At 43.9% G+C, this 12,576-nt stretch overlaps 1 protein-coding gene across 2 annotated transcripts in view; it reads right to left on the bottom strand.

Annotated features, from left to right (window-relative positions):
- Positions 1-12,576, bottom strand: part of LOC137352494 (adhesion G-protein coupled receptor F1-like) — a 109,715-nt gene that overhangs the window by 9,761 nt on the left and 87,378 nt on the right. For both annotated transcript variants that reach the window (XM_068018027.1, XM_068018037.1), the window contains 2 exons: positions 9,613-9,780; positions 718-2,091 (listed from right to left, as the gene is read on the bottom strand). In XM_068018027.1, the coding sequence (XP_067874128.1) occupies positions 718-2,091; positions 9,613-9,780 (1,542 nt within the window). The remainder of the gene's footprint in view (positions 1-717; positions 2,092-9,612; positions 9,781-12,576) is intronic.

Raw genomic sequence — 12,576 nt, 5'->3', positions numbered from 1 at the left:
GTCCGGAGATGACAGTGAGCTGGGGTCTGGAGATTGCAGGCAGTGAGGTTTGGACATCGCAATGAGAGAGCTCCTAGGGAGGGGTCCAGAGATAGTGGCCTGGATTTTAAGAGCCCACACACCGAAGAGCCGCCACAGTCTCCCTTGTTGCAGCTCATTTAAATAGCCAGGGCAGCCCGGCACCCCCCCCCCAATCATGTGGAGGGGTTGGGCTGTCCATCGTGGTCATAGGCGTTAGCTGTCTGTGTGCAGGCATGGTGCCATTTTTAAAGAGCAGCAAGCCCTGCCATAAAATTTGCATTTTTAAAGTGAACGCCCCCCAAAATTTACAAAATAAAATTGTAACGCCCCTTTCCAACTCCCAATAAAAATTACATTAGGTATTTGCCCTATCGCCCCCAAAAGTAACCTTTAAATTCTGATCTTCCCTCCCCCAGACTGTGACTGTCACATTGTCATGTGAAAGATGCGACATAACAAATCTTACATGGCTGTCAAAGAAAACTAATTTTTCTGCAATGCTTGCTGATCTTACAGTGGACTTTGCTTACTTCCAGATAGCTATGAATGTGCTCACAGTAAGGAATGATCCATGAAGTAATGAACCCATGGAACATGTTTAATTGGTGCTAATTGCTTTATATGAATTCTACTGCATAAATATGAGTTAACTAAACAGTTAGAAGTCAAAAGATACAAATCATAGATAATACATACCTGAAAAGCATTGAGAATTGTAAATATAAAATGGAAAGCTACATGGGAATCCTTTTGAAAGGTTGGTATTCCAAATGCCCAGGTGAGACCAAGGATTGGGGTGAGCACAGCAATGCTTCTCACAATTTGCTTGAACATTTCTTTCTCCGGATTATGACCTCTGGATCTGTCCCCAATTGATGGTCGCAGCAGCTTAAATATGACTACGATCAGAATAATGATGTTGATTGCGATTATAGCCAATGCAGGTATAACAAATGCAAGTAGAGGGTATTCTTTCTCCCAGCCGAGCCAGCAGGCATCTTCTCTAGTGTAACTTTTTCTTGGATAGGTAACTCCGATTGTGATGACGGAGATTATTAATGGACACAGGTAACCAATAGTAAATGATAGTCCCATCATAATTGATTTACTGAGATCGTGGAAAAGGAAAAGCAAACGATAGACAAGTAGTAGGCCCAAGGTAAACATCCAAAAAAATAAGGCAAGATAGAAAAAGTGAATGAAGAAAGTAGCCGCTGCACAAGCCCCTGTCCCTGATTCGGTAGCTGAAGCCACGATGAACCATATATCAGCCACCAGCAGACTTACAGCAATGTTCAGAATTCCAACATGGCGAGTATATGAGGTTTTGTTTTTGGTCACATGCTTCCACACTATGGCCTCTATAATTATAGCGATTAGCAAACTTCCAATTGATACAGCAACTCCGATTATGGATATAATATCCAAAATGAAGTTTTTCACAGGAAAGGGGGACATTAGAATAGAAAAGGATGTCAAGTGCTCACAGGTACATATGATATTTTCACCATTAATTTCAGTCTTACAGCCAGTGTTATTCCATGCACCTGTGTCACTAAAATCCCAAAATGCGCACATGGCAGTGCTGAAATCAAGTGTGTGATCTCTTGGTGAGAAGGTCATGTTGATATTAACAGGTTTCTTAATGCTTAATGTTACTGTTGTAACAAGACCATTAACTGCAAAGTTTCCTTTAAAGGTTGTGGTATTGGATAAAATATCAATCCATGTTGGATATGCAATAGTGATAACTGTGGCATTTGGATTATCTTCAAATTCGTCAGGGGAAATGAATATATTAGCACTTAAATTGGAATATTGCTCAATGGAAAAATTAGCGAATGTTACATTGATAAAAGTGCTATTGTTCAGAATTCTAGTACCAATGAGCTCCAGATTATCTTTTTTGATAAGGAGAGTACCAGTCTGCAGAGTAAGTCGAGAAGTAAAATTTTCCACTGACTCTAATAATTGAGAACTAGGGTTATTTTCAGGTGTTTCACTGGTGAGAATTCTCCATGTATCTAATGATGCAACAGCGATAACTGTGTTTATTGTTTGCAAGAAATTCTGAAAAACACAAAAGAAATCTTTATTAATCAAATTCACATAAAAATCAAATATTTTTGGAATCAGAAAATGACCAAAAGATACGGCTTGAACATACAGACATACAAAAATGACAGGCAGGGAAATACAAGCTGGTCCATCAAGCCTGTCCCACATTCATGATGCCTGGAATAAATTGACTAGACCCTTACTAGCCCCACCCTCCCTGCGCAGCCATATAATCTCCCGAAAAGCCAGAAAAACCCAAGCCCAATAAAATAAATTCAAATCTGGAAAGTTCCTCCTCCACCCCCTCAGGTGATCAATACCAGTCCAGGAGGTCACATTCACCACATGTACATTGACTGTAAATCCATTTACTTTTTATACAATGCAATAGCTGCCCTGGCCAAGAACCAGTGCAGCTTCCTCTTGAAGGCCGACAGAGAATCAACACACACCTCACAAGCCAGCAACGCATTCCAGCTGCTTAGTAGTCTCTGGGCAAAGAACTACCTAACAACAAGCCTATTCCTACTTCTGCGTGGTTTGAATGTATGTCTCCAGGTCCTCCCGAATCTGTCAAACAGTAATAATCTATCAATAGGCACATAATCTAGCCATTTTATGATTTTATATACTTTTACATAAGAAATAGGAGCAGGAGTAGGCCGTTTGGTCCTCTGAGCCTGCTCAACAATTCAACAAGATCATAGCTAATCTTCTACTTCAACTCCACCTATCCACACTGTTCCCATATCCCTTAATTTCCTTAGTATCCAAAAATCTATCAACCTGTGTCTTGAATATACTCAAATGACTGAGCATCCACAGCTCTCTGGGGTGGAGAATTCCAATGATTCACAACTCTTTGAGTGAAGAAATTTCTCCTCATCTCAGTCCTAAATGGCCGTACCCTTATTCTGAAACTGTGACCCCCATCTTCTAGACTCTCCAGCCTCGGGAAATATTTTCTCAGCATCTATCTTAAGAATTTTATGTTTCAATTAGATCACCTGTCATTCTTCTAAGCCCCAGGGAATATAGGCCTAGTCTACTCAATCTCTCCTCACAGGACATTCTCCTCTTCCCAGGAACCAGTCTAGTAAATCTTAGTTGCACTCCCTCTAGGGCAAGTATGTCCTTCCATGATAGGAAGACCAAAACTGCACACAGTGCTCCAAGAGTGGCCTCACCAATGCCCTTTATAATTGTCATGTTCCCTCTAAGTCTATGCAGCTCGAAAGTAAATAAGCCCATATCTTTAAGACTATCTGAGTAATTAAGGTTCATTAAGCTAGGAATCATTCTTATAGCTCTCTTCTGAACTTTTTCCAAGGCCACTATATTACCAATTATGTGGGGGAACCAAAACTATGCCAGGTACTCCAGATGCGGTCTGATCAGTGTCTGGTATAATGACAGAATGTGTTGTTTGACATGTACTGAATGGCCCTATTAATAAAATCCAGTCGCCTTTTTGCTTTGGCTATGGCTTTTCTGCATTGGTCATGAACTTTGAGTTACCTGTGTATCTAGATCCTTTTCTCTTTCAACTGCTTCCAGTATGGTTCCCCGTAAATATTAACTGCACGATCCATCCGCTGAGTCTTCATGGAGCTGATTTAAATATATTTAACTGAAGGTCAGTGGAGCTGGCACCCTGAATTTCCAGAGGTTATACTTGCTGTGTAACAGGGCTAAGTTAGAATTGGAAATTTTGTGGTAGAATCAGAGTCAGCATGGATTTACGAAAGGGAAATCATGCTCGACAAATCTACTAGAATTCTTCGAGGATGTAACTAGGAGAGTTGATGAGGGGGAGCCAGTGGATGTGGTTTATTTGGACTTTCAGAAGGCTTTTGACAAAGTCCCACATAAGAGATTAGCATGTAAAGTTAAAGCGCATGGGATTGGGAGTAGTGTATTGCGATGGATAGAAAATTGGTTGGCGGACAGGAAACAAAGAGTAGGGATAAATGGGTCTTTTTCCGAATGGCAGGCAGTGACTAGTGGGGTACTGCAGGGATTGGTGCTAGGACCCCAGCTATTCACAATATACATTAATGATTTAGATGAGGGAACTAAATGTAATATCTCCAAATTTGCAGATGACACAAAACTGGGTGGGAGGGTGAGTTGTGTGAAGGATGTAGAGAGGCTTCAGAGTGATTTGGACAAGTTGAGTGAGTGGGCTAATGCATGGCAGATGCAGTAAATGTGGATAAATGTGAGGTTATCCACTTTGGTAGCAAAAACAGGAAGGCAGATTAATATCTGACTGGCTATAAACTGAGAGAGGGGAATATGTAGCGAGACCTGGGTGCTCTCGTACACCAGTCGCTGACAGTAAGCATGCAGATGCAACAGGCGGTAAAAAAGGCAAATGGTATGTTGGCCTTCATAGCGAGAGGATTTGAGTACAGAAGCTGGGATGTCTTGCTGCAATTATACAGGGCCTTGGTGAGGCCATACCTGGGATATTGTGTGCAGTTTTGGTCTCCTTATCTGAGGAAGGATATTCTTGCTGTCGAGGGAGTGCAGCGAAAGTTTACCAGACTGATTCCTGGGATGGTGAGACTGACATATGAGGAGAGATTGAGCCGGTTAGGATTATATTCGCTGGAGTTCAGAAGACTGAGGGGGGATCTCATAGAAATCTATAAAATTCTAACAGGACTTGACAGAGTAGATAAATGCAAGTCCTTTCTTTTCTTTATTCAAGCCAGCCACACAGAATCGATGTAATATCAGAGTGCACCATTGGTGTATGTATTCATCAGGTGCCTAATGCAATTTTTTACAAGCTTAGGGAATACATCCAGTATATGGCAGGCAGTAGCGAGATGGGTCCATCCAATTTTATGGGATCACTGCTTTGCTTAATGTGCAGAGTATAAAAGATGCTTATGGTCATCCCTCTCAATTTCCTGAACATAAGGGGCTCAATGTCCAGTTTGTGTCTGACAACATATGAAGAATCCTTTATGTTAACAGGTGATTTGCAGGATGTGGCCACAACGCATATGCCCTTTGGATTTCAATCATCCCTGAACTCTTCAAGGAAGAGACTCCTCCATGGATAGCGAGCCCTCTGACGGTTGCACAAAAGCAGCAGAGGAGAATTAAAAGACGCTCATGCTTCTAGCACAGCTGCCATTGAGAGGACCATTGAGATTGAAAAGGATGCTTTCACTGCCTTGATGGGTCAGGAGGGGCTCTGCATTATTTTATAGTTTATGGGTCCTGCAAAGCTGCAGCCTGTTGTGCCCTGCACATATTTGCAGTCCAAGATGGTCTGGACATAGATCTCGTAATCAGGCGGTCCTAGCTTTGGAGGAAGAATAACTACATGGAGAAGAGCATTAGGATGATCCAGCTCAACAATTCCTCAGTGACAGCTTCAAGGACCATCACAGCACATCTGAACAATGAATTTTTAAAATCTATTCAACAATTTACAACTCAGCAAACATCTTCTCCCCCACCTTTAAGTAAAGAACAAATTCTTCATTCCAATATCTGAGAATATTGCAACACCTCAAACCCTTTGACCCTACATGATTATGCAAATAATCATCATCTGTTTGAATAAGCCACCACAACTTAAGTACAATCGCAGGAGGTGTAATACCTGCCCATTTACCTCCTCTTTCCTCACTATTCCAGGCCCCAAACACTCCTTTCAGGTGAAGCAGCGATTTACTTGTACTTCTTTCAATGTAGTATACTGTATTTGCTGCTCGCAATGTGGTCTCCTCAACATTGGGGAGACCAAACGCCGACTGGGTGACCGCTTTGCGGAACACCTCCGCTCAGTCTGCAAGCAGGACCCTGAGCTTCCGGTTGCTTGCCATTTCAACACTCTCCCCTGCTCTCATGCTCACATCTCTGTCCTGGGCTTGCTGCAGTGTTCCAGTGAACATCAACGCAAGCTCAAGGAACAGCATCTAATTTTCCAATTAGGCACACTACAGCCTGCCGGACTGAACATTGAGTTCAATAATTTCAGAGCATGACGGGCCCCCATTTTACTTTTATTTTTAGCTATTTTTTCTTTTTTTTCTTTTTTCTTTTTTACATTTTTTACATTATTTTTTCTTTTGTTTATTTCATTTCATTGTAGTTTGTTTAGTTTGCTTACCCACTGTTTTTTTTCATGTTTGTACTTGCTGCTGCTCAATCTTCAGTTCGTTAACACCCTATCTGTACTAATGCTTTGTCTTTCAACACACCATTAACATATTGTTTGCCTTTGCTCCATGACCTCTTGGTCAGCTATGTGGCCTTGTCCAATCTACACTTTCTCCTTTGTTATCTCTTGCCCCACCCCTGGCTCACTTGCTTATAACCTTTGACATTTCTAATATTTGCTAGTTCCGAGGAAGGGTCACTGACCCGAAACATTAACTCTGCTTCTCTTTCCACAGATGTTGCCAGACCTGCTGAGTGGTTCCAGCATTTCTTGTTTTTATTTCAGATTTCCAGCATCCGCAGTATTTTGCTTTGATTTAAGTACAATATTTCCTGTATGACTATAATCTCTGAATAACAAAGAATACACAAAGTATATATTTTTCTTAATATCACAGACTCCAAAGTGAACAGAAGCCAACCTACTCTTTCATTACACTGTACTTCTCCTGGGTCCCTAAACATACTTTTCTTCTCCTATTTTAATGTTTCTTCTAGTTTCAACCTCTGGGTCAGTATCACAAGAGGCGGCTGCCTGCTTCTTTGCTACAAAAGACACGGTCTGAAGTGATCCTCCTCTCATGGTAGCTTGCTCCTGAGGGGAGCCATTTTTGGCTGCAAGTCTAGTACTTATGCACAGGCTAATTGGTGTCCCCTTGTACAATCCTCTAGCATGGTCTTCTCAGGGGGAAGGCCAAATGCTTGCCATGTCCTGCTGTTCTGAGATATGGCAGTCTCAGATAGGTTTACTCCAGCCGTCAGCATTCCACTAGAACCTTGGAGCTATGTTCCTCAATTAGGGGCCTGGCTGGTGTAATGGTAGTATTCAAACCTGAACACCCAAGAAACAGCATTTTGAATTCCAGCATTCCTTGTATCACCCTGTTAAAGTGTAGGAAGAGGTTTTAACATTCAGAGAGTCTCCTGACAGTGCAGAGCATGTGCAGAGCGATCACCAAAGTCATCAGTGCATCCGAGCATTTGCCAGTTTGCCAGTATGAATCTGCACATGCGCTCACCGACGTCACCACACAATGACACCAGACGTAATGAGGTCCAAGCGTTGCCTCGCCCCTCAATGGCTGCAATCGCTGCCTCCATTCCCCTCCAGCCTCCAACTGAACCCCACATCAGCCGCTTGCTCCCAGCCTCGCTGCTTCCCCCACCATCCCCACCCCCTTGGCCACTCACTCAAAGTCTCACCGCTTTGGCTGCACACTTCCCACTTGCTGCTTCCCCCCCACTCACTGGCTGTTTCCTCACCTCGGCTGCTTGCTCCCGGCCTCGCTGCTTCCTCCCCTCAGCCACCCAGCCACTGCCCACCGCATCCCCCTTTGGCCAGTTGCTCCCGACCTTGCCGCTTCCCCCCTCTCGGCCACTCGCTCCCCAATGTGCCGCCTGGAGAAATGGTGAGGAATAAGCTGCCGAGGGTGGAGCGAGTGGCTGAGGGTGTAGGCCTGCTACCCGACCCGAACCCGACGGGACCTGATGACATGTGTTGGGTTCGGGTAGGGTCCATCTTCCGGGTCCGGCTTTCGGGCTCAGGTCGGGTTGGGCCGAGTCCAGATCAAGTGGGGTAGGGTCGGGTCGGACACACACGGTAAGTGCTCTGCTAGTATATGTTGAAATTAAAAAACTTACTTGAGCTGGAAGTCTGGGATGAAACTGAGACTGTGCAGTGAGTGAGTGATGTCACTGTGATGTCATCATGCACGTGCTGCAGCTTCTTGAAGGTTCGGTGTCAGGAAGGTAAGTAAAGGGCTGGTCAGGTCGGGTCAAGTCGGGGCGGGTTCGGGTTGGGTCGGGCTCGGGGCAAAATCAGAGTGCCTCGGGCCGGGTCGGACTCGGGTCTGCTGTAGTTTGGTCGGGTTCGGGCTTGGTTCTTTCTCCTGACCTAAAGCAGGCCTCTAGCTGAGGGGTGATGGGATGACGTGAGGAGTGAGCAGCCGAGACGGGGGAAGTGGCAAGGCCGGGAGCGAGCAGCTAGGTGGAGGGGAGCAGGGAACGGGGAGTGAGTGGCCAAAGTGGCAAGGCAGGGAGCGAGCAGCCAAGGGGAGTGGGGGGAGGGGAGGGGACGAAAGGCGGGGAGCAAAGGGTTGAGGGTGGAAAGCGGAGGTGGGGAGCAAGCGGCGAGCAATTGGGTGCGGGAGGGAACGGCGAAGAGAAGCCGAGATGGTGGGAGGGAGCTGGGTACTGTTGAGGGTGGAATGGAGGCGGCAATCACAGCCATTGAGGGGTCTGGGTTTAATTTGTTTTTTGTGACAAATTGATCAGTGCCATCTTTATTAGTGGCAGCTGCCTGAGACATCGCAGACAGTGACGTTTTCAGTGGATGAGGTTGCATTTACACATGTGTCAGTACTATGCCACCTAGTGGTTGCATTGTTGCAAATGCAGCCTTTAACATTCTGCATGCAGAATGTTAGGGGAGATACATACCATAAGATTCAAGAAGTACTTGTGCAGCTAAACTTAGAAAGTGAATAGTGGTTTGATACTCAGGGTGCACAAAGAAATAAAGGAAATGTAGATGGTGCGTCCCCTTGTCTGTCCTCTTCAGATCATTGAATTTCTTATGACACTGGGCTGCAGTCTTAGTATGAACAAATTGGCACAGAGTGTCAGAGCCATGTCCTTCTACATGAGACACTTTTTTGCAGCTTGTTCCCATTGAGACACAAGAATCTCTCCTTTACTGAACTTCCCTGAGGAGGGTGTGGAGGGTGGCTCCATTGATATTGTGTGCTCCGTCACCATGCAATGCCTTTCTCCCTTCTATGGCTGAAGAGATCATGGGTGTTGGCAAGCTAAATAAACCTCACCCTCAGCTGAAGTCTCACAACTAGGAACTGTATTATACACCTCCACTGCACTAGTAAATTATGCCTTCACAGTTTCTCTTATTTGTGCATCAAATGTAAAAGACAGTCTATGTATTGTAAAAGAGGAAGCATGTGATAACCATCTGAACCTTAAAAGAGTACTCCTGCGGCACTATTGTAAAACCTAATTTATTTTCTATACAATTCATGCAGCGGAAGCACTAAGAGAGATGTTGGTCTCAATTTATGAGCACTTTGTTGGGAAAATAGATGCTATAATCCAGGTTAAGGCCTGCTGAACTCATTTCCTTACACCCAGCAATCTGAGGATTTGAGCTAGGTTATGGAAGTGAAGGACTAAATTCATCACCCAGTCTGCAGTGTTGGTACACAGAAGTAAGTGTAATTCTATAAGCAACATATTCAATGTTCACTTTGCTAAACTTCACTTTCACACAAAAGAGACATAGTGCAGAAATGTGCTATAGCAGGCTTGAGACTCTTCCTGGCAGATGCTTGTTCTTACCTCCATATCTGTTTCATTAACACTGGCATTTACATTTGAAATTTGTGACAGAATGGTAACAACAGCTTCAACATTTCCAGGGGTGATTATGTTGTCGTCAGCTGTGGCATTGGATAAATCCTGAAGAAGATTGGAAAAATTATCATCCAAATCGGTGGAGTTTACCGCCTGAAAAATGAAATTAGAAATGATTACAACAAAATATGAAAATGATGGACTGGAAAAGACAAACTGATAAATCATGCATGTTCCATGCAGTCATGGTGTAACTCATCATCAAGATCACCCTCCCCACATCCACTCCCCGCCCCTCCCCCCACACCCCCAACAGCAACATAATCTCCTGGGAAAAACAAAAAAAATAGATTTTTTTAAATCCTATGCCAATTTATAGGGAACATATCGGGGAAATTCCTCTCTGGCCCACAAATGCAAGCAAAATAAGTTCCAGGAGAGTACAGTGACTGTGAGACATATCGTCCAATGTTCCACCTTCCTTTTGTGTGCCCTGTAAACCTGTCAGTCAAAGCCAAGAATTCATCTCTTTTGAAACATAGAAACATAGAAAATAGGAGCAGGGGTAGGTCATTCGGCCCTTCGGGCCTGTTCTGCCATTCAAAAAAGATCATGGCTGATCGTCTAATTCAGTACCCTGTTCCCGCTTTCTCCCCATATCCTTTGATCTATGACTTGGCCTCTACTGCCTTCTGCAGTAGAGAATTCCACAGGTTCACCACCCTCTGAGTGAAGAAATTTCTTCTCATCTCGGTTCTAAATGGCAGGCCCCGTATCCTGAGACTATGACCCCTGGTTCTGGACTGGCCAGCCATCGGGAACATCCTCCCTGCATCTAGCTTGCAATTAATTTGTACTCAATCTACATGCTAGCAATTTGCTGCAAAGACCGATCTCCCTCTGCAAGAAAAACCTCCTGGCATACAATCTAATTCTTTGTTTGTGTAACTTACATGCATGTCCCCGGCTTCTCCCTAACCTATCTAATTCAAATAGTCTATCCACATGGTCACAGTCTACACCCTCCATTATTTTAAACTTCTCAATCAAATCTCCCTGAAATGTGTCTTTTTGTACAGTATAAAGATAAAAAGGCTATCTAAGCCGCTAAGATAATTAAATATTTTAAGCTTATGCTCCATGGGGAAATATTTGCTAGGTTATGAGGAAATGGCATAGTTCTTTCAAAGAGCCATATAAGGCATGATGGGCTGAATGGCCTCCTTCTGTGCTGTATTATTCTATGACTTTATGATTCTAAGTATCAATCTAATGGCCCTCCTCAGAACTTCTACTTGTGCCTTTATATCACCTATCATGTGAGGGACCAAAATTGGACACAATATCCTAGATAAGGCCTGACCACGTTCTTATATAAGGACAGTACACTGATTTTGAGTCACTCTAGTAATGCATCCTAATACTCTATTATTTACTTTTACTATAGTCTAGCTGCATTACTTGTGAACTTATAGCAATGTGTATGTTTGAAACACCTAGGTCCTTTTCCCCATTCAACATTTGTCACATCTGCATGGCATTAGCCTTACCTATATGCATAATATTGCATTTATTGGTATTCAATGGCATCTGCCAAACACAGGCCCATTTCCCCATTGCATCGGGATCTGATTGCAGTCATTATTTTTCAACATCCAAGGTCCTAACATTTACACAAATCCTTTCCTCACTCTCAAACTGGTGACAGGTTCCCCTAATGCCTTCATCCAGATTATTAATATGGATTGTGAAGAGCAATCACGAAAAAATCATGAGCAATCACGAGGAAAAACTTTTTCACGCAGCGAGTGATCAAGGTCTGGAATGCGCTGTGTGAGAATATGGCAGAGACAGGTTCAATTGAAGCATTCAAAAAGGAATTAGACAGTTATATGAAAAGGAAGAATGTGCAGGGTTATGGGGAAAAGGCAGGGGAATGGAACTGAGGGAGTTGCTCTTTCAGAGAGACAGTGCGGACACGATGGGCCAAATAGCCTCGTTCTGCACTGCAATGATTCTGTGATTCTGTCATTCAATGGTCATAACACCAATCCCCATAGGTCTCCACTCATAACCAGTCTTCACATAGAACTACTACCATTAATAACAATCTTCTGCCTAAAAGAATGCAACCAATTCCTTAACCAACCCAAGATCAGCTGACCAATTGTTTTTTAATTCTTTCATGGGATGTGGGCGTCGCAGGCCAGGCCAGCATTTATTGCCCATCCCTAATTGCCCTTGAACTGAGTGGCTTGCTAGGTCATTTCGAGGGCATGTAAGAGTCAACCACATTGCTGTAGATCTGGAGTCACATGTAGGCCAGAACAGGTAAGGACAGCAGATTTCCTTCCCTAACGGACATTAGTGAACCAGATGGGTTTTTACAACAATCGACAATGGTCTCATGGCCATCATTAGACTAGCTTTAAATTCCAGATTTATTAATTGAATTCAAATTCCATCTTCTGCTGTGGTGGGATTCGAACCCATGTCCCCAGAGCAATACCGTGGGTTTTTAGATTAGAGATACAGCACTGAAACAGGCCCTTCGGCCCACCGAGTCTGTGCCGACCATCAACCACCCATTTATACTAATCCTACACTAATCCCATATTCCTACCAAACATCCCCACCTGTCCCTATATTTCCCTACCACCTACCTATACTAGTGACAATTTATAATGGCCAATTTACCTACCAACCTGCAAGTCTTTTGGCTTGTGGGAGGAAACCGGAGCACCCGGAGAAAACCCACGCAGACACAGGGAGAACTTGCAAACTCCACACAGGCAGTACCCAGAATCGAACCCGGGTCCCTGGAGCTGTGAGGCTGCAGTGCTAACCACTGCGCCACTGTGCCGCCCTAGTCTCTGGGTTACTAGTCTAGTGACAATACCAGTACGCCACTGCCTCCCCAATTCCATAGGACTCTACCTGTGTTTCTCC

Source organism: Heterodontus francisci, chromosome 3, assembly GCF_036365525.1.
Source record: "Heterodontus francisci isolate sHetFra1 chromosome 3, sHetFra1.hap1, whole genome shotgun sequence".
Lineage (NCBI taxonomy): Eukaryota > Metazoa > Chordata > Chondrichthyes > Heterodontiformes > Heterodontidae > Heterodontus > Heterodontus francisci.
This window is presented reverse-complemented; position numbering and strand designations above follow the sequence as displayed.